Consider the following 22,857-nt stretch of genomic DNA (forward strand, 5'->3'; position numbering starts at 1 on the left):
CACTTTTTATTACTAACAACTATTACAACAATATAAGAATATAATGAGTATGCATTTTTTATTAGTTTATGGTTAAAATATGAATTATATACTATTTTACAGTTACTGAATGACATATGGCTACTTACTTTAAGTGATGACCCTTTTCAACCTTGGGAATGGAAAGAAATGGAAATTGAACATAAAGAAAATGGAGCACCACATTTATCCTTCCATCCAGCTTGTAAAGTAAATTTATATTTTATATTTCCTTCTGTTATAAAAGATTTATAATTTTTCAAAATATCTTCAATCCTTAATACAGTAATTAATTTTGTAAGTATAGACTTAAATAATTTAAACGTGTATAAGATATATTTTACGTAAAGCAGGTTTATTTTTTCTAAACTCATTTTAATTACTTTCTAATGAAACTGTTAATTAAGGAAGTAATCTAAAAAATAAATTATCTGAGATTCATTCCATGTTAGATGATATAATTGATAATATATCAATTAGTTATGCAGAGGTTGTATAATTATATATGTGTGTATATATATATCTATGTTACTGTGAAAGACCAAAATTAGAGAATGTTGATATTCTCTGGTGGATGTCAACACATACAAAATACGTCTGTGAAAGACCAAATATTTGGTTATATTATTATACATTCGAACAATTGCCGGTGTATATTGACAAGCACAGATAAGCTTTGGTGGAGGTCAAAACGACACCCAAGAAGCCAATGTCGACAGAAAGGCGACAGTCTGTCGCCAAATCCCTTGTTCTGCCATGATTGAAATCATGTGATATCTATTTGTTATACTCTGTAACACTGCTGTTTGTCAGTCTTAAACAAGGTTTGCTGGTGCGTGCAATGTTTTCTTCTGAAAAAGAGGATTAATGCCGATATTTGCTGTAAAACATCTTTTGAAGAAGTGGGGAGATGTCAGAACAACTGTCTTAGAATGGCATCCAAACCAGGTTGAGGTATGTGGAATTGAAGGTGTTAATTAAATTAATAGGCTTAGGGATCTCTACAATTACAATGCTATTAATTACTTCCGAAAGATAGTGAAGAGAAAAAAGCAATCAACATTAGACAGGTTATTTAACCACCCACAAATTTTTATCCAATACCCTAATTTATATTGAATGGATACTGCAGTGAACCAAGAAGTTTTTTTCTGAAAAGTTACATGCATTAATTGCAAGTAAACGAGAAGACAATTGTTTTTATTTTTCTCAAGAAAAGTACTCTAAAATACTTTCTGAAGTGATTTCTGCTAAAACTAAGTGCAGCACACCTTTGGATTACAGATGATTAAAACATTTTGACGTTTTAAAAATTAATGATGAAGAGAAATTAATTGTACCATTAAAACCAGGAGAAATGAATATACAGTATTATGTTACCAATGATAAATTGTTCAGTATACTATCTGAAACTAGTAGCAGAACAGACCATGGAGGAAGAACACGTATGCTTAAAGAATTGCAACATAAATACAAAAATATTACATATGAAATTGTAATGTTGTATTTAAATTTATGTAAACAATGTCAAATGAAACATAGTGCACCTAAAAGAGATATTGTTGTTAAACCAATGGTCAGTTCAGAGTTAAACTTAAGATGTCAAGTTGATCTGATAGACCTGTAGTCACACAAGGATTACGAATATAAGTTCATAATGGTGTATCAAGATCATTTAACGAAATTTGTCCAGCTACTACCTTTGAAAACAAGACAGCTGTTGAAGTAGCATATCACCTTCTTCAAATATTTTTAACATTTGGTGCCCCAGCTATATTGCATTCAGATAATGGTAGGGAATTCTGTAATCAAGTCATATCCGAACTATGCACTATGTGGAAAGATCTTAAGATAGTTCATGGAAAGCCTCATCATAGTCAAACACAAGGCTCAGTTGAAAGGGCCAATCACAATATACAGAATATGTTAACTGCATGGATGAACGATAATGATACAAAGAAATAGTCAGATGGTTTGCCCTTTGTACAATTTGTCAAGAACACTACATATCACAAAGGAATATGCCAAAGTCTTTATGAAGCCATGTTTGGCGTTAAACCAAAAAGAGGCATAGCATCGTCATCTTTGCCTAGTGAACAAATTGCAAATATTGAAACCGAAGAACAGCTCAAAGAAATTGTTAATACTTTTGAAGCAAATTTGAGCAGTGGCTGTAACAAATACTATATTCTAAAGGAAAACATTGAAGAAGAGCTACAACCCACCATGTCTTCATGTCAAGCCCTGACTGAACAACACAAATTTATTTTTATAAAAAGAGCGGCTATGAAAGAGAATCTTCTACTGCAAGTAATGAAAGTGTTACAAACCACAAAAAGAAAATTTCCTCCTGCTCAAATTGGTGATACCATATGAATACAAGTCCCTGATGTCAACTGTGGCCGTACAGATGCCCGAAATGTGTTGGCGGTTGTTGTTGGAATAGAAGACTCCGACTTTTATAAATTAGCAAACAAAAAAGGTACCCTCAAGAGCTTTATACCCACAATCAGTTCGTAATTTGTAAAGAAAAGTTACTTTCCATAGATGAGATTTCTTCTCAAGAAATATCGCTGAGACTAGCAGCTGCAGATAATTCGAAAAGTGGAGGGCAAGGTTATATATGCTGTCATTGCAAAAAGAAGTGTTCTATGAATAAATGCAGTTATAAAAGCAAGTGGCTCTTGTGAAATTCAGTGTCATAACAGTTTAAGTTGTTGCAATAAATAAGATTGTATAACGTTAATCATATAATATGTGTAAGTTTACTATTGCATATTATTTTTCTTTTCTGATTAATAATGTACTGTTCGTTTTAGTTCAACAGTTTATTTACATCTGCTGTTACTTAAGCTTTCTCCTGTTTTGACATATTAAAAAGTTGCATTTTTGTCTTAATGTAATAAAAATATTTTCATTCAACGTTCACCATCAGTGCATGCTGAATGTCGACATTTTCCAGATATCAGTCTTTCACAGTAACATATATACATTTATATAATTATACAAAATTAGTTGTAGAAATATATAAATTTAATAGAATTAAATCTGTTAAAATTTTCAGCAAAATTGTTCTAAATTATTATTAATCTCTGAAAAAAAAAGGTTAGTGATCAAGTTATTGTGCTCAGTAAATCACAAAGATCAGTTACCTCAGCATCAAGTTTACCGCTACTTTTAAGAGCACCTTCCAGAATATGGGTTCCACCAAGAGCAGATATGTGAGTATTATTTGGTTATATTATTATACATTCGAACAATTGCCGGTGTATGTNAGTGTAAGTGGAGTTTTTCTCAGGTGGTAGATTCGACAACAATTAGTGAATGTGATGACATCAACGAATGATGTTTGTTAAAATTTGGATTCTTACGCCACTAATAGGAGAAAAATCTAGAAATTCAAAATTGTTTATCTTGCATAGTCTTGATAGAAAAATTTGTTTATTCAAGCTAAAACCGATATTAACCCTGTCTTTTTAGACAGGGTTAATATCGGTTTTACCTGTCTTAATTTGTTTATTCAAGCTAACCGATATTAACCCTGTCTTTTTAGACAGGGTTCAAGAAGTAATCAGAGTGCTAATGAAGTGGAAAAATGTGTGAATGGCAAAAAAGGAGTATTAAAAAGACATTCAGCTACCGGTTACACTTCAAGTAGTGATGAAGAAGAATATCAATATAGGACTACAGCCAAAAAATTAGCAAATGTTGATGATCCTCAGAACTCTGATAATATAGAAAAAAATAATTTAGTTGATCACTTTCAAAAACCACAATCATCTAGCTCAGCAGGCCCTTCTTATAGAACAGAAAATAAACAACAGTTATCAATTAGAGATGTTTTATCAACACCATCTTCTTCGTCATCATTACCATCGTCGTCGGCATCGTCTAGCAGTCAGGACGGACAATCTTTAACTACTTCAGATAAATCAATGTTATCTATCCGACCAAATTCTCGTCGTAATAGGCAGCGTCAATTAGAAGGTTTAGACAGAATGGAACAGAGGTTACGAGATCTTTGTGCTAAAAATATTCAGAGGTATGTAATAATTTATTTATTTATTTATTTTACATATACAGTGAGTGATTGGTTAACAAACATAATCCATTCCAAGACTTTGTTTGCTATCCGAATTGTTTGTTAACCGATTATTGATTTACCATAGGTTTTTATGGGAATTTGATTAATTGGTTCTGGAGATTCCAAAAAATAAAAAATATATACTTTCTTATTACATTTATTTATATGTAATAATAAAAATACTTACATACACAGTCTTGCATTTTTATTAGTCATGTTTTTTCCATGTGTGGGTGGTTAAAGAACCTGTCTAATTGCTTTTTTCTCTTCACTATCTTTCAGAAGTAATTAATAGCATTGTAATTGTAGAGATCCCTAAGTCTATTAATTTAATTAACACCTTCAATTCCACATACGTCAACCTGGTTTGGATGCCATTCTAAGACCGTTGTTCTGTCATCCCCTCACTTCTTCAAAAGATGTTTTATAGCAGATATTGGCAAACTCCAAATTGATATTAATCCTCTTTTTCAGAAGAAAACATATCTTGCTGTGTTTCTTGGTCTTCTCCATTCAAGAGTTTTTGGTGTTCTTCNATTCGTTCTGGAGACCCCCCAAAATAAAAAATATGTACGTTATTACTACGTTTATTTATATGTAATAATAAAAATACTTACATACACAGTCTTGCATTTTTATTAGTCATGTTTTTTCCATGTGTGGGTGGTTAAAGAACCTGTCTAATTGCTTTTTTCTCTTCACTATCTTTCAGAAGTAATTAATAGCATTGTAATTGTAGAGATCCCTAAGTCTATTAATTTAATTAACACCTTCAATTCCACATACGTCAACCTGGTTTGGATGCCATTCTAAGACCGTTGTTCTGTCATCCCCTCACTTCTTCAAAAGATGTTTTATAGCAGATATTGGCAAACTCCAAATTGACATTAATCCTCTTTTTCAGAAGAAAACATATCTTGCTGTGTTTCTTGGTCTTCTCCATTCAAGAGTTTTTGGTGTTCTTCTGTCGTCAGATCAGTTTCAGGTTCTGTTATGAGCTCTTCAATGTTCTTTATTTCTCAGATGTGACTTTTGTTACTCCTTTAGCTGCTTGAGTCTTCTTAATTATACAGTATCTTTCTTAGATAAGATTGAACTGTGGCCTACTGTAGACCTGTTCAAGCCATACTGCCCAGCAACATCAGACATCTGACCACTCTCTACTTTTGCTATTATACTCTCACCTTTCAAAAATAAAAACCGATGCAAAACTTAACGAGTGCCCGCCTGACAGACTTGCAAATATTATAAACGAATTGTTTCTGTCAAAAAAATAAAAGGCTGGAATTACAAGAGAGAGTTTCAAAGTTCAGATGAATACTATCCGATCATTATATACTGGGTTGAGTGTCGATGTCGACGTCTCCTGCGCTCTGAAAAGTTTTGAATTGTTGCCTGAAGACAAGGGAAGATCAATCGGTATTCATTATTTTACATCACTTCTTCTTATGTTTGTTCTGTGAGGTGTTCATTATCCGAACATTTGCTCGTTGTCTGAACATAAAAATCTTTTGTGAAAGTGTTTGTTATCTGATTTGTTCATTACCAATCACCCACTGTAATTGGAACTGTCAATGGACAAAAGATTTCCACCCCTCAAATAACACAATTTACCAAAAATACAATAAAATAAATAAAATTAACAAAGTAAAATATTTTAAAAAAGAAACTAAGATCATATATTATGTAGAAAATGTTGGCATAAACATTTATATTTTGTAAAATCTTAATGAAGGTGTGTTCAATGGACGACATATCAGTGGAGCAATAAAAAAAAGTATGTATGACTTAAGTAATGCTAATCGATAAAAAGGGTGTGTGTAGACATGATTGTGATCATGGAGGGAACTTTCAACTTGAGTCAGTAATTGTATATTACACCATTAAAATATTTATAGATTCAGTCAAAATACTTAACTCTTTCTTTGAAATTAGGTAGTCCCAGTCTGACTCTTGTGACATCAGCATTATTAGTGTATTGAAGATTGCAAAATTTGTAAAGAAAATCAACTTTAGTACAGTTTTTGAGGATAAGATTTATAAAACTGCCATAAAATTCCTTGGCAAATTGCAATTTTTTCTGTATGACTTTTAAAGGTCAATTTATTGTCAAAGACAGCTCCCAAATCACTATATGAAGTTACATAATTTAAAACATGATTATAAATGTAAAGATGCGGAAGTGGCAGATTTCTAATCAGAGTGAAACACATCACTACAGTTTTATGAGTATTAATTCTTAAATTTACTTTACTAAAAGCTAAAGATAGAATTTCTAGGTTGGTTTGTAAAATGTTAGGATTGTGATTTAAGAGTTTTATATCGTCGGCATAAGCTATTACTTTAGAATTAATATTGTCAAAGGGATTGTTAATTAAATTAAATTAACGTATGCAGAAAAAAATAGTCCGCTCAGAATTGATCCTTGTGGAATGCCACTGTCACTGGAGGGTCGGCACCTCTTTTGCCTTGTCAGGACTGACACCCCCGTGTCGCAATTGACAGGGAAGCCAAGACGGCATGTTGATTCGGTCACGTGAGCAGTTACGTGCTTGGGCAATCAGATTCGGCATGGAGATGGGTGGAGAGACAGCATACCAGAAGTGAATCACTCAGATACCAAGTTAACAACTAATAATGATTTAATTTCAAAGAAAACACAATACAATTTACAATTTTGTTACAATTTCATTAGGCCTTAACTTCAAGGGATCTTTGAATGGAAGCGGTCATGTGAGAGAGTGTTTACATGACGATAAATACCTTGGGTTGATGATGTTTGAAAATAGTCTGATGCTCGTTTTTGGGAGGTGTTCTTGATCATGTAGCAAAGTATCTTAGTCACTGGAGATAGAATTTATCCTCAAAATTCATAACTGTAGACGAGAAAGTATCTATTGAACTGAAGTATCCACAAGAACTAGGTATATCCATTGGCACTAAATAAAGCACTAGGTAAGATGATATTCCATTAAAGGATGGCGATAACTGCCTCTTTGGCCGTCATTTCCGATACCAACCTGATATCGCCTGGCTAAGAGATCAGCAGATCATGGGAATGAGTCGTTTTCACTGTCGAGAAAGTGTAAGTGGAGTTTTTCTCAGGTGGTAGATTCGACAACAATTAGTGAATGTGATGACATCAACGAATGATGTTTGTTAAAATTTGGATTCTTACGCCACTAATAGGAGAAAAATCTAGAAATTCAAAATTGTTTATCTTGCATAGTCTTGATAGAAAAATTTGTTTATTCAAGCTAAAACCGATATTAACCCTGTCTTTTTAGACAGGGTTAATATCGGTTTTACCTGTCTTAANAGCATTCAATTCCATACTACCTAACATATTTCTACATGTTCTGCGTGAATACTTCGATATTAACCCTGTCTTTTTAGACAGGGTTAATATCGAATAATATCGAAGTAAAACCGATCAGGGTCATATCAGGGTTAAAACCGATATTAACCCTGTCTAAAAAGACAGGGTTAATATCGAAGTAAAACCGATCAGGGTCATATCAAAGCTAAAACCGATATTAACCCTGTCTTTTTAGACAGGGTTAATATCGGTTTTAACCCTGATATGACCCTGATATGACCGATATGACCCTGATATGACCGATATTAACCCTGTCTAAAAAGACAGGGTTAATATCGGTTAACCCTGTCTTAATTTGTTTATTCAAGCTAAAACCGATATTAACCCTGTCTAAAAAGACAGGGTTAATATCGGTTTTAGCTTTGATATGACCCTGATCGGTTTTACTTCGATATTAACCCTGTCTTTTTAGACAGGGTTAATATCGGTTTTAACCCTGATATGACCCTGATCGGTTTTACTTCGATATTATTCGATATTAACCCTGTCTAAAAAGACAGGGTTAATATCGAAGTATTCACGCAGAACATGTAGAAATATGTTAGGTAGTATGGAATTGAATGCTTGTGAAATTATATTAGTCTTCAAATTATCTAGAACAGGGGTGGTCAACTTTTGTGTACATAAGTTCTACTTTTTATCTTAAAAATGTGTCACGTTTGACTTGTTGTCATAGGCATAGTCTAAGTGGGGAGTGGAGGTGTGAAATAATACTATGTTTATACACTGTGTTTTGGTACAAGGTGCACTCCTGCGAGCTATGGGTAGATAAGCAAAATTTTTTCTTTTTTAAATCACTTATTAAATTTTCAAGATATAGGCTCATAAAGAAAATTAATTTCCAGATCCAACTTTTGATATTTGCAGCTACACATTCATTCCGTACCTAAAAAATTCAATTTTTTGACACTTTTTCAAGATATATTTTAAGTTAAAAAAATTCAATTTGATTTTTAGTATTAATTGAAATGTGGTACCATTTGTTTGTAAATATGAAAAAGTTGTTATAAAAATGCACAGTATGGCTGATAATTTGATTTTAAGATTTCACTTTCACAATTTTTTTGGGTCAGGAATATTTATCATGGAAGAATGATATAAGATTTTTAGACTTAATTTTTGCTAATCTATCAATAGTTTGCGGGAGTGCACCTCATACTGAAACACCCTGTATATCTACCTACATAAAAAACAACATAATTATTTAATGGATCAAAAAACTCACCTCACAGGGGAATTAAAACAACATGAGTAATTATTAACAATGTTTATTAATTCAAATTAGCTACAGATAAAGACAGATTTAGAATTTATTTTATTACCTTAACATTAATGGGAGGACTGAGTTTGCATGACTCTAACCAAGGAATTATAATTAGGTGTATATCCTCACAATGATGATGATAATGAGTCTTCAGTATGGGAATCAGTCAGGACAGAACGTTGTTTAGTCTTTGTTAACCTTAAGTATGAAAATGCCAATTCACATAGGTAAGTAGATCCAAAACAAGAATAAATATATTTGCTACATTCGTTAATACTGGGATATTTTTCTCAGTTGACGTATTTCCAAAAATCATCTTCAAATTTTCTGGCTTGTAAGATTAAATCCGTTTGTAAAATTATTTCATTTCCTAATGCATTTTGCTCCATATAAAATATGTCTGAAATTTTTTGGCTAATGCATTTCACATTTAAATCTTTTTTAAAAGGAAAAGATATAAATTATGGTAAAAACAAGTAGAATGTTTAATAAAGTTTTTTCTGTTGTAAATAGTTGCACAAGTGTCTAGGCAATAATTTTTACTTAGGATGGAGCACAAATTTATGCACAGTTTAATTTTACATGATATCTGTTGACATGTAGCTTGTACATAAAGCAAAACTAATTACTATGTAGTTTCAAACAGAGTAACAATATTAACAACAACTGATGATTAATTGAGAAAGGAAGCCAATAAATGTGTATTGGTCGTATTTTTAGATAGTTTAAGTTTTTTTTTAATAACAACATTTATTGGCAATTCCAACCAAATTGACCCACTCGAGTGGCAAAAATTTAATTAACATAAAACACAGGTTACTGATATTTCTGATTAATATGTTAGAATGGCCAGAAAAGGTTCCAAAGATTTATTTTTCCATGGCATACAACAATAAACAATTATTCATGCATCATTTTCCCAAGGAAAATAATACTCTCCATCAACAAATGCAAATTATAAAAATTTGTAATGAGAGAAGCTCCAGATTTAGATTTTTATAATACTTTATATTTATAGAAAATGCAATTATGAAAGTCAGGTAGTCATTTATTGCCTTTCCTTTATAATAATAATGTGTGATGATTATATTCTTAAATAATTTTTAAAATTGACTGTCTACAAAGGCATTATTTTTGAAAATGTGTACTTGCTCTAGTGCAAAATATGAATCTGGTCTACAGATTTTTAACATGTGTGTATTTCTGGAATTGTATACATCACATCACACATGTTTTGTTTTCAGAGAAGAGATTATATTTACAAAATACAGTGTAGTATCATTTTTTTTTCCATTCAGTGGCTACAGACAGATTCATTCTATCAGGCTGATGATAATTTCTGGGTAGAACACATCTGGTTAGACAGTGATATTAGGTAATGAGGAAAATTGAAGCTCACTATAGAATGTGTTTGGTGCCTTCTTAAGAAAAATAATTGGATTAACAAATATGTACAATAATAATGAAGTTTTTAATAAATTTAAAATATAATTTTTTAAAAATTGTATTAAATACAATTTCTTTTTTAAATAGGCCACCAGAAGCTGTGTTTAGTAGGCAAAAACCAAAGAAACTGATATCGCCAACTAATGCAAGAAATCCCATGTGCATATACGTTCTAGACATAAGTAATGCTTGTACCAAACACAAAGTTCGTTGGCAACCGCTTCAGTGCATCACTAGTTACGGACCAGAAGAAATAATTCTCTACTCGCTAGTTCTCGGACGAGGAGAAATAATAATGTTCGGAGGTATACAGAAATATTTGAATTCACGCCAGCAGGAAGGAGAATGCGTACCGGAAGTAGTGTCCAATGCAATATATTTTTTATCTGCAACCAAATCTATTATTTAAATACAGAAAATGGCCGTATTTTGTGACATAATTCACAATTATTAAGTGGTCATGATTTCGATATTTATATAACTGTTTGGAAGTTATAAGTTTATTATATTTAAATACAGACATTTTAGCATAAATTCTGAAGTTTCATCAACCGGCATTAATGAAATTTCTATATAAAAAATTGTTTTTTTTTTTATATATTATAATATTAAAATATTAAGTTTATCATATTTTCAATTATAGATTTATAATAAATAAAATAAAATAATTTACATATAATTGATATTGTTTCTCACAAAATTGTCAACAATGATGGAAAAACAGATAGTCTAGAGAAATAAAGTTGGTAAGTGCGCGTTGTAGCTTTAATTTCTTCCTGGAAACTCTGTCACAAACAAAAAGTTGTTAAACAAATAAGTGAATTTCATTAACTTCAATGGGAAAAATCGTAATGCATTCCATCTCAGGCATGATATCTATCAATTGACAACAATGAAAACTAGTAATAAAAACAAACAATCTGAAACTTACATCTACATAAATTTCAGATTGTTTTTTATTACTAGTTTTCATTGTTTTTATTACTAATACAACATAATACAATTTGAACAGAAGATGTAATTATAATAAAGGGATTTTTTTATACTCTCCAAAAGAAGACAAGAAGATAAGATTTATTGATTCAATGGGTCACAGTTGATGATAAAGAATGAGGAAGCCATTTGTTTTCTACAATGTGGTGCAAGTCATGGAATCGGAAGGTAGATTGATTTATCTAAATTGGATTTGCTCAATGATAATTTACTTTTTCTTGGTATTTTCATACACAAAATTCTTGATATGAAAATGTGATACATCTCCAGATTAAGGAAATTCAAGATGAAACTTTGCTTTCTTGTATTTACGTTAATCATGCATTTTATTATTTTTAACTCTTCCCCTATGTGCAATAAGAAATATTGTCTTTTCTTACATCAGAGAACCTATTTGTGTTAAAGTTCACCTAATGTGAATTGTGGGATTCTAAAAATTCATAAGATGATCTCTGTCACCTTTCTGGAAGCAGCTTCTCTTACAAGAATCAAAATCTGTGCTTTTCCATTTGTCATGGACAATTCAAGAGTTTTTTGCATACAGATTCAATTGTTTATGGAGTGACTCTCTCTTCAATTTTTTGTCAATTGTTGTAACTTTTCTCATTTTCTTCCCTATTTTATAATTTATTTTGAGATTGTCATTATAACACTCAAAATTCACTTTATTTTCCTATAAGGGAATTTTTAAAGACTAAATACAACATTTTAAAAGGGGTTGACGGTGCCGCGTGCAAGCCCAAAGTTTACTTGCAAAGAACTTTAAGCTTGTTTCCGTAGCAGAGAATCAAATTGGATGGCAGGGGCGCACAAAACCACTTGCCACGTGACCCAAATTTGACTGCCAGTCACACAACTATCTCAGCGCGTTGCATTTCTAATGTGCTTCTCCTCGACTTATTCTTCCTGCCAAAGAATAATTCCTTTTGTGCAGTAATTTTGAACACTACCGTCATAAAATGGCAATGTCAGATTTCCTTTTCCAGCCACGAACAGTTCTAGTATGACAATTGTTTCATTAGTCACGTTTCCCGCAATATCATATTATACAAAAAACCAACCGACTTAAATAAATAATCCTTGTCGAATCTTTTCAGAATTAACCCTGCAAAAAATAAATAAAAACAAATAATTGAATCACTAAAATTCTGCTTAAATCCTTATAATGCCTGAACAAATAATTTGTAAATTTAGATAACAAATTTGTAATTAAGTACTTTCATATATATAACTTTCAACTATTGCTTATAAGATGTGTGACCAATACCACACAAACACTTCCTATTGTATTAAATAAAACATTTTATTTGTGAACAGATGCAACATGTTAGAGCAGTGATGGACCAGTTTAAATTCCGGTACCTAGTAGATTAACACTTTTGTGAGTTAAATAAAAGTAATTATAAAATGGAACATATTGGACACAAGAAATGCCAAGAACTAAGGTTGCATAATACTTGGCAGCATCCGGCAACAGCTGGTTGATGGAATCTTTGTACGTGCTTCCGACTCGTGAGCAACTTCTCTCCAAAGTGGACATGTCGTTTACAAAATGGAGATGAGACAACTTCGTCAAAAGCTTATGGCAGAAGAGTTTTCTACATTTATTACCAAAACATATTATAAATATCACATCTTATAAAAACATCGCAAGTTTGATGTATTTCATCATTTGTATTGTGAAATAAAATTTCACAATACAAATGATGATCATAAAAGACAATCTGGATTTCTTTCTTTGGAAGCAGTAATCAAACTTGCTTGGTAGCAACTACTTCCTTTAAGCGTGAATAGAAGCATTGTTTGGTGGTTGCTACAAGCTAAATGCAATTACTCAACACACATTCACTTGTATCAGTGTCTGCTCTGCTTGGAAATTCAGTCACAGATGCTGCCACGTAGGATGTACAGTATCCCAATGTGTTAGAGCATGTACAGTAGTCTTACAAAAGTATAGGAACACCATAAATGTTGTTTTTTCTAAATATTATTTTTTTATCATTATCAAGTTTTTTACATTTCATAAAGCAGAATAAATTTCTTTTCACAAATATTCATTTTTTTGATGTGTTACAAGAGTATAGGTACACCACTTAAATCTCTTAAAAATTAATTTATCACAATAATAATAATTAAAATTATCACCACTAGGGTGAGATGTCATTGGTTTTAACTGTCATGATGGTTTTTTTGAATATTATATAAACATTTTCAACAATGCCTTGTGGAACTGTACTTCAGGAGCAAGAAATACATAAAATTTGTTATTTGAGTGGTTCAGGCAAATTGCTGCAGCTGTAAATAGATCTACAAATGCTATTTGAAATGTTTTGCAACAAGGTGAAAATTATGGGCAAAAAAGGAAGTCAGGACAACCTAAATGTTTAATATCCAGAAATGAGAAAAGTTTTGAAGCTTATAACTAATAAAAACATGCCAACAAGGCAAGCTGCTGCTGAAATACCATTAGATTTATCTCATGCGACTGTTTGGAGAACTTTAAAAAATGACAATGTAAAACATTTAAAAGTGAACTTTAAACCACCTTTAACTGCCAAACACAAATCAATGTGTTTAAACTGGGCTAAAGAGAAGACAGACTGAAGAATGGTAATAATGTTAGTGATGAGAATACGTTTAATTTAGATGGCCCTAATGTGTTTTCATATTATTGGCATGATTTAAGACCAGAAAGCAGAGTTAAAATGAGCAACCAACAAGGGGTGGGTCTGTAATGATTTGGGGTGGTATGTAAAACTAATTTAATGTTTGTTGATAAAAATATAAAGTCAGAAAAGTATCAAGAATTATTGTATAGTAATATGATTACATTTGGTGCATTAATTAGAAGTCGTAAATGGAAGTTTCAAGATAATGCTCCCATTCATCCTTCAATGTCAACAAAAAATTGGTTTAAAAAAAATATTGACTGGCCTTCACGTAATCCAGAGGGGGGTGAAACCATATATTACAAACGTTTAAAATATATTTTTATGTAATTTTACAAAGTGTACCTATACTTCTGTAGATGAAGTGTTAACACTCCATCCCCACTTAATTGTATATTACTCAAAGATAAACTTTTCTACTTTCATAATATGAAAGTGCCAAATATCAGAGAAATTCACTTATAAGATTCATAAAGCACAAGATGTTCATTTTGCTCACTCTGAACGTCAACAGGTACAACAGATTATGTCCCACAACCTCTGTGTAATGATATAATGTTACACAGAGAGTGTAACATTATATCATTATACAATGATTCAAAATTTCAATTAAAAAAAATTAAATAATATACAAAATACCCTTATTAAATAATATAAGACTAATGAATTTTGATCTTCTATACTTTAAAATGTATACAATATTAAAAATTTAATAATATTGTATTTCCTATTCTAGGTATTTCCTGTATTTTAAAAAATAATTTTCTATAAAGGTATAAGGCTGCTATACCCATTTGAGTAAATATTTAAGATTTTACTATTTTAGGGCTTATTTGAACATGTTTAACGACAATCTGTCTTTCATTCCAACTTAATTTTGCGAACGAGTCAGAAAAAATCTGGAAAGTTGTGTAACTTTCCTGGCAAAACAATTTAAAATTGTGCAACACACCATCTGTTAATTCAATTTTTTAATAAAGTAAATTATCAAGTTATAAAATGGCAAAAAGCTTAATGTTCAGGGTATAGACGAATTTTTATAATAATAATAATAATAATAAAACTAAATGCTAATGAGTAAAATCATCATTAAGTTCAATCCTAATGAAGATATGAAATATGACACATTAATCTCTCTATCTTTAACCATCAAAATTTAGCAGTATCATTGTCCCCAATATGCAAACCACCCTGCAAAATTTCAGAAATTTTTGACTAAAAGCACAGGAGTTATTAAGCTTAAAAGTGAGTGAACAAAACCTTTCACCAACTTTGAACTTGGTGTTATGAGGTGTTAAAGAAACCCCCACTTTAAAATTTGGACAAAAAAGGAAAATCATTGAAATGTGATTAGCTGGGTTAAATCAAGGTAGTACTTTTATTATGACACTAGCAGGCCCTGCCATGCATTGTTGTGGCTCAAAATGTATCTATTATAAATGTATAACACTTCCCCCGTGTGGGGGGAATTTTTCGAAAAATTTCTTCTTAGTGTACATTCTCTTGACGTACCCTATTAAAACGCAAAAACCCGCATCTAAAATAGTATAATAGAAGCCAAGTTCTTCACATTAAGCCTTAATCCTGTCTCTCCCCCGCGGGGGGAATATCGAAAATTCCCTTCTTAGTGTACATTCTGTTGACGTACCCTATTAAAATGCAATAAAAAACGCAAAAAACCGCATCTAAAATAGTATAAATAGAAGCAGAGTTCTTTACAGTAAGCCTTAATCCTAACCATTTCCCCCCAGTGAGGGAATTTTGACACGTATATTATATAAAAACACGCGAGTATTCGAATGCAGTGTTGTGTCAAAATTTCAAAGGAATCAGTAAGAACAAACAAACATTACATTTTTATTTATATAGATAGATAGATGATGATCTGCTTTAGTTCATTTTCACAGAAAAGCGTAATGCCTCACAGGCAAGCAAACTTAGGGCGTCGTACTCGTAGCGCCATCTGTTGGACATAAAAGCCTTAACCTAGATTATATATTTTAATTTATATGAATGTTTAACGGAATAATATACAGCCTATGTCCACCCTGAGGTTCCGTTTTAAATATTGGTGAAAGAATTTTTGAAAACGGATGAGTAGTTTCGGAGATTACCTGCTGCATACAAACATTACCTCTTTATAATATTAGTATAGATTGGCCAGAAAATTTTTATTACAGCCCGATTTGTCCAAATTGGTCCTAGTGGCCTCTGACCCACTCTGCTGTTTGTCATGGTTAATCTTGATCTTAACAATATAAAACTTGAGTAGTGATAACATTTAATTACTATATGCAAGATTTACTTTTTCATATTAATGGTAATAAAGATAAAAAATCAATAGTAAAAACTAATACATTTATTGTAAAGATGAGACAAATTGCACATTAATTAAAATTACAGTACAAGACACACATAATGAAAGATGTATTTACAATGTACAAAAACAGTGATGTTGGTACTAAGTGTTATCCTTTATTCTTCTTCTTCGATTTTTTGTGATGTTTGGATTTCTTTTTCTTCTTTTTATTTTTTGGTTTGGACGATTTGTTTTTTAATTTTTTTCTGGACTCCTCTTCTGATGATTCTAATCAAAATGTAATTTTAAAATATTTTATTCAGGATTTCTTCAGTAAATCGGATCCTTTTTTAGAATTTAGAAAACAGGGAATTGATGGTACTTGGAATGTAATACATCGGACAGAAGTAAGTTTTTAAAAATAATGTTATTGTATACTGGAATGTCAAGATGTATGAAAATAAACAGTGATCTGTGATTCAGCAATTCAGATTATTCTAAATTAATCTAATATACAGGGTGGGCCATCGAAAACGAAACGGCAGAGTTATCGCGTTTGTCCAAGCAAATCGCTCGGACAGATCGATTTTATTCTCAAGGGGGACATCTTCTGCAATAAAGTTTTTGCAATTTTGAATACAACAGACAACAAAAAATTTTAAAAACTCATTCATTTTTTTATTAACTAAACAAACACTTATTTCGGAAAAAAGTAACACAAACTATTAACAAACATAAAAAAACTTTTTAAGCTGGACTGCATATGCACAGAAAAAAATATTCTCCCTTGAGAATAAAAGCGATCTGTCCGAGCNTTAAATACAAATAATTTGATTTTTTACATTTTCAAAATAAAAGATTATAAAATATATCAACTTGAGAAGTTTAAGTATTATTACAATTAAGTTTCTTATTAGCATTACCTACATATGTGTTTTTATTTGAAAATTTATGTAACTGTCAACTAAAAACAAGGAAGAGTTAAACCATAAATGTAATTTGATTGTAATTTTAAATTGTAAAATGATTGTAATTTTAAAAAATTAGAGGGCTTTTAGAAAAGAGGAACAGAACTTAATCTAAAAAATTTAGGTAGTTAGACGTATTGTAGTTATCAGAAAAATACAATAATTGAAACTTACCACTTTCGGCACTCTCACTTTCACTACTTTCCTCTTCTGAGCTAGAAGAATCTTCATCTGTACTTGGTTTTGTCACTTGTGGCACGGCCTGTGATGGTTTAGGTACATTTTTTAAATGCTCTCTTAATTCATCTCTGAAAATAAAACAAAACAATTTGTTTAAAAGTAATCTTGATAATATATAACAAAATAATAACTGATAAAAATAGTTGCTACAAATTCACAATAATAAACAAACCAATCCATGAATTTAAAATCTTATTTCTGATTAGACTTTTTTAAAAGTTCATACAGCTAAGTTTTCATTTATAAACAATGATTCAATTTCAGAGTAAAATTTATAACAATGATAACCAGGACAAAGTCTCAGACAAAAGTTTTGAAATAGTCAATATATCTAAATTATTTTGAAAGTATCTTGAGATTGATACTTATTTCATGCAAAGTAAAAGATACTATTGACAAGGTAATCAGATTTATAACAACCTTCATCAAAAAACAAATGAATAACACATCAATAGCATATATGTGTTTTTCAATGTGTGTTGTACTGTGTGGTATGAAGGATACGTGTGTTGTGTGTATATATATATATATATGCACACAACACACGTATCCTTCATACAACACAGTTTGAAACTGGAGATATCCCCGTACAACATGACTCGATTTTGCTCTAACACTGTTTTGGAAATCCTCTGTACAAAATTTCACAATTTTTAAGTGTAAACTTTGATATTTGATATATTTTTTTTTATTCAAGTAAGCACATGTGTTGTTTTGACTTCTATTGAATATTTTGAGTGAAAAATTTTGAGAAAGTTTGCAAAAATGGTCTTAAGAACAATGCAAAATTCAAAAAAACACAAATGGGTGCACAAATTTTAAGCAGTTTCTAATTCACTTGTATCTTGATTGTTAAAACTTCCTTTATCAGTATTTATATTTTGGCAATATATTATAAAAATGTTCTTTTAGGGATTACATTTTCAACTAAAACACTACAGATTCTGATGTCAACTGTGCACAACTGATTGGATATGATGACAAACTTTAATCTTGCAAATTCTTCTTGTAGAGTACATAGACCTCAGAAGTGTGAGAATTTAAAATACAAATACAAATCAGTCAAATATTAATCAATATTCAACTCAAACTATGAATTTTTCATAAACTGTTATGTAATGAACAGGTGCCGATATGAATAAGTTTACACTTTGATATTCAGATTTTTAAAGATTGTTTCATTAACATTAGGAGTATCCAGTGATATTTATGACAGCTTGCAATACACATCACAAAACAGAACTCTGTCATAACTCAGGAATTACCTATACTTAATTAAATTAGTACAGGTAACCCCCATATAACACGGCACTTCTATAGCACGGATTCACTCTAACACGGTTCAAGAATTGGGTAAAACCCTCGTACAACATGAAATGTAATAGAGGGTGTGTTGTTTTATACCTCTGCGTAACTCTGCGCGAGCATTCTAATTGTTTTTGTGGCTACTTTGAATGCTCTTTCAACAAATAATCCATTTAATGGTCAAATTTTACAATTGGGACCCTTATTTTCCCTCTAAAAGCTCATTTTAGAATTATAGATTCCTCCATCATGATACTATCAATAGTGCGGGTGCTGCCATCTTTCTTTCACCGTCGTTCCTAAATGCCTACAAACAGCAGCACACTCCCGGTTGCAGAGCAACCGCTATTAACGAACGCATCCAAAAACTGTTACCAGTTGATGATGCTCATGCTGAGATCATCATNTAAAAGAAAAATTAAAATAATTTCAATGTTATATTATTTTTTAAATTACCACTCACTTTAACAAATATTAAAATTTAATTTACTTAAAAATATTATCATTCACTTCAAAAACTCTAACTTATCTGAAAAAATTACTTAACATATATTAAAATTTATATGAAACAATTTTAAAAAATAAATTAATTTTGTGATTAGTACGTGTCAAACTAATTTTGTGATTAGTACGTGTCATATGTATACTACTCACATCCCAAAACAGAACTTCGTTGTAACTCAGGAATTACCTATACTTAATTAAATTAGTACTATATATATGGCAATCAGATATTTATATTAGTAGACAAAATACACAATTAGAGCATAAAGCTGTGTTGACTAACACAAACACTAAATTATTATATTTGTATTTATTGTAACTAAGAACTTTATAAGATTCCTAGAAATTCTTGCAAAGCCAGCAATTTAAAAAGTTTAATTAACATTAAACTTTTTAAATTAAAATTCTTATCCGAATATTAATAAACTAATTATAAGATCTTTAATGTTTGCAATCAGCAAACATCTTTAAAGTCTAAATTTTAATAGCAGAATGAAAACTCATTTATTGTTTTTTACTTTACTTGCTAATGCAATGATTTCTAAAATATAATCTGCTTATTGGAATTTAAATACAAATAATTTGATTTTTTACATTTTCAAAATAAAAGATTATAAAATATATCAACTTGAGAAGTTTAAGTATTATTACAATTAAGTTTCTGATACTTACGTTAATCCCCCCAATCCGATTGATGTAAAAAAATTTATGGCAAATCTTGTATTTCGTGACGTGTCTCTTGGAAATAAGCCATCAAATGCTTCTTGCATTGTCCTAATTACAAAAAAATGCATCTTATTAATGAATGATTTTATAATATGTCAATATAAATTTTAAAAAAAATCATTTATCAAAATATTACTAATTTTCATAAGTTACATAAATAATTTCTTATGTCGTATATATAACAAAGTTAAAATTCTATTTTCTTAGCAGTGCTCTTTATAAATTTTCCAGATTGCTACTTTCAGAGTCTTTTATTACAAATCATTACTCTAATACATAAAATTATTATTAAATAACAATTATTTCAGAATTTCATGTATTTAAAAAAAACATTAATTAGCAAATTTTAATTAAACATTTACAAAATACAAACTTTATATGAGAAAAATAAGCATATTAATTATTCTTGCACTCAACTAGAATACTAAGTACTTTTATGCTGTATACCTATAATATTTATAATTTTTGATCATTATATATACAAAAAACACTGCAACATTTAAAAATAATGTTCTTATTATGTTATTTATTCTAGTAACAACAAAAACCGAAATAATTTTAAACTTACGGATCTTTAACTCTTTCATTTAATTTTAACAATCCCATGTATTCGCATAACTCCTGAAATAGGATTTTGATAAATATGCGAGATGATGACGTGGTATCATCTTCGTTCAGTTTAATGTGTGATAAAACCTATTGAATATCAAGAAAAAGAACAGACATAACAGTTATAAATTTTAAATAATGTTCTTATTATGTTATTTATTCTAGTAACAACAAAAACAGAATTTTAAACTTACGGATCTTTAACTCTTTCGTTTAAGTTTAACAATCCCATGTATTCGCATAACGCCTGAAATAGGATTTTGATAAATATGCGAGATGATGACGTAGTATCATCTTCGTTCAGTTTAATGTGTGATAAAACCTATTGAATATCAAGAAAAAGAACAGACATAAGAAAGAATTTTTAAAAAATTAAAAAATGGTATAAAAGTAACATAATTATCTTAAATTAACTAAATTATATATTACAAAATAATAATAGAATACCAAAGCTTAATTTTAGAGTGGAAACAAAAAATAGAAGCATACAGATCCCTGGCAAATAGAAAATTTTATGTATTGAATAATTTAGAAAAATTAAATTAAATAATTTACATAACTTGCCAAACAGTATTAAAAATACTGATAACTTAATAGGAAATATTAAAGTATTTAAAATAGATGAAAACCATAGATTACTAATCTTAGATATAAAGCAGTGGTTCCCAAACTTTAGGAAGCTTTTGGGAGTATTCCTCCCCCATAGGGAATCACATGCAATGGCACCTGCCCTGCATCTGCACAAGTGTTTATTGCTCTGTATTCAGTATTTATTTTATTTTATCACAAATTAAATAATACTGGTAAGGTTTGGGTGTAAATATGAAGAAAAGTACAATTTCACTATTAAAACCTACAGATATACCTATCAAATAAACTTTACACACTTTGCACAAATAAAATGGATAATATCTGTACAATCAGGAGTTCATTCCTTCTGAATGAAGTCATAATAAATGTAAATTAAAGAAAATTTTTACATATTTTGAATTGCACATATAATCCATGTTTGGTCCTAACTCTCTCAGTCCCACGCACAGATCATTTCCCACATTAACCCATGAAACTGTATTATTTGACAGTTGAATAGTTCATAATGCCTTTGCAGCTTCCTCTCCATTTATAATGCAATACATTTCTACAGTTTTCTGAAGCAAGAAATTCTTGGCAACAGCGTGCAATTTCTTACATTTAGCAATTTTCATTGCAATACTACATAAGAAGCTTTAAAAACCAGAACAACAAACACAGAAGACCAAAACAATAGAATACAAAATACATGTCAAACATTTCCATTAAATAATTATCCTTACAGAGTAATTGAAAAATTGCTAGAAGAGCATAAACTGAAAAAAGATAAAACAAAATCTAACATTTTATAAATTAGAATACACCCCACCATTCTATGAAAAAGCCCAAATTCTATACACCCCACCATTCTATTAAAAAACAAGAAAAGAGAACAAACAGAATCTATTATAAATCCATATTCAGTTAATATAAATCCATAAATCCATATCCACTACTTCAGTTAAATTTCCTGTAATATATTTCTTTTTTGTTTCATAAGACCCATGATACAGGTTCATTCACACATTACTTGAAATTGTTAATACCATTACCACTGTTAATATTACAATAGTACTGGAAGTTTTCCAGTTATCGATTTATCATCCACATAATCAACACTATGTAAAGGACAAACTGACAAATTATTATGAACAGATAACAGCACAGAATAAAACTTTGAGAAAGTATTATAAGCTTAAATATAGTGATAACTTAGTGTTTTGCAATCTTTTCTCTTCCATTTCTTAAAAGAACTGTGTGTATGACAATTCCATGATTAATGTACAGTACAGCATCTTATCAATAGAAGTTTCCCATTCACTTAACATTCAGGTAATTTGTATCACAAATATTGTAGTTTTTTTCTTTGAATTTTTCTAGTATTAAACTCTTAATAAAGCAATTTCAGTTGTAATGTTAATTTTTTATGTTTGCATTTATAAGTTATAAGGCAACATCCACAGAACTAAATACATTCTTTATTGGCGATGTTTTCCACTTCAAGTGAATAGAATATGATTTGAATGTGCAACATGGTGTAGAAACCATCAATACCTGTAGTAATTTCTAATTAACTTTTCAAATTAACTATTTGACTTCAGTATATTCCGATTCCGACAAAAGAAGTTCCATTTGTGAGAAATACACACTTATAATGACAGCAAACAAAACTCTCTACTTCTACACTATTTAATAAAGAGTTGTTTTGCATGCATGGGAGCATAAAAATGCACAAAAAAATCTTTTCTGCTCATTTAATTAAAGAAACTAACATATATATATA

General features: G+C 30.3%; 2 protein-coding genes across 2 annotated transcripts in view; one reads left to right on the forward strand and one right to left on the reverse strand.

The window, feature by feature from the left end:
* Positions 1–11,041, forward strand: part of LOC111642257 (F-box only protein 42-like) — a 36,520-nt gene extending 25,479 nt beyond the window's left edge. The window contains exons 7-10 of the mRNA XM_023388576.1: positions 103–228; positions 3,124–3,239; positions 3,584–4,060; positions 10,279–11,041. Of these exons, the coding sequence (XP_023244344.1) occupies positions 103–228; positions 3,124–3,239; positions 3,584–4,060; positions 10,279–10,600 (1,041 nt within the window). The 3' untranslated portion in view covers positions 10,601–11,041. The remainder of the gene's footprint in view (positions 1–102; positions 229–3,123; positions 3,240–3,583; positions 4,061–10,278) is intronic.
* A 5,156-nt stretch (positions 11,042–16,197) lies between these two features.
* The window catches only part of LOC111642258 (pre-mRNA-splicing factor CWC22 homolog), a 26,565-nt gene continuing 19,905 nt past the window's right edge, over positions 16,198–22,857 (reverse strand). The window contains exons 10-13 of the mRNA XM_023388578.1: positions 20,464–20,591; positions 19,842–19,943; positions 17,295–17,428; positions 16,198–16,440 (exon numbers count right to left, since the gene is read on the reverse strand). Of these exons, the coding sequence (XP_023244346.1) occupies positions 16,322–16,440; positions 17,295–17,428; positions 19,842–19,943; positions 20,464–20,591 (483 nt within the window). The 3' untranslated portion in view covers positions 16,198–16,321. The remainder of the gene's footprint in view (positions 16,441–17,294; positions 17,429–19,841; positions 19,944–20,463; positions 20,592–22,857) is intronic.

This window comes from Centruroides sculpturatus, unplaced genomic scaffold, assembly GCF_000671375.1.
Source record: "Centruroides sculpturatus isolate CEXI.00-Female unplaced genomic scaffold, Cexi_2.0 scaffold1635, whole genome shotgun sequence".
Classification (NCBI taxonomy): domain Eukaryota; kingdom Metazoa; phylum Arthropoda; class Arachnida; order Scorpiones; family Buthidae; genus Centruroides; species Centruroides sculpturatus.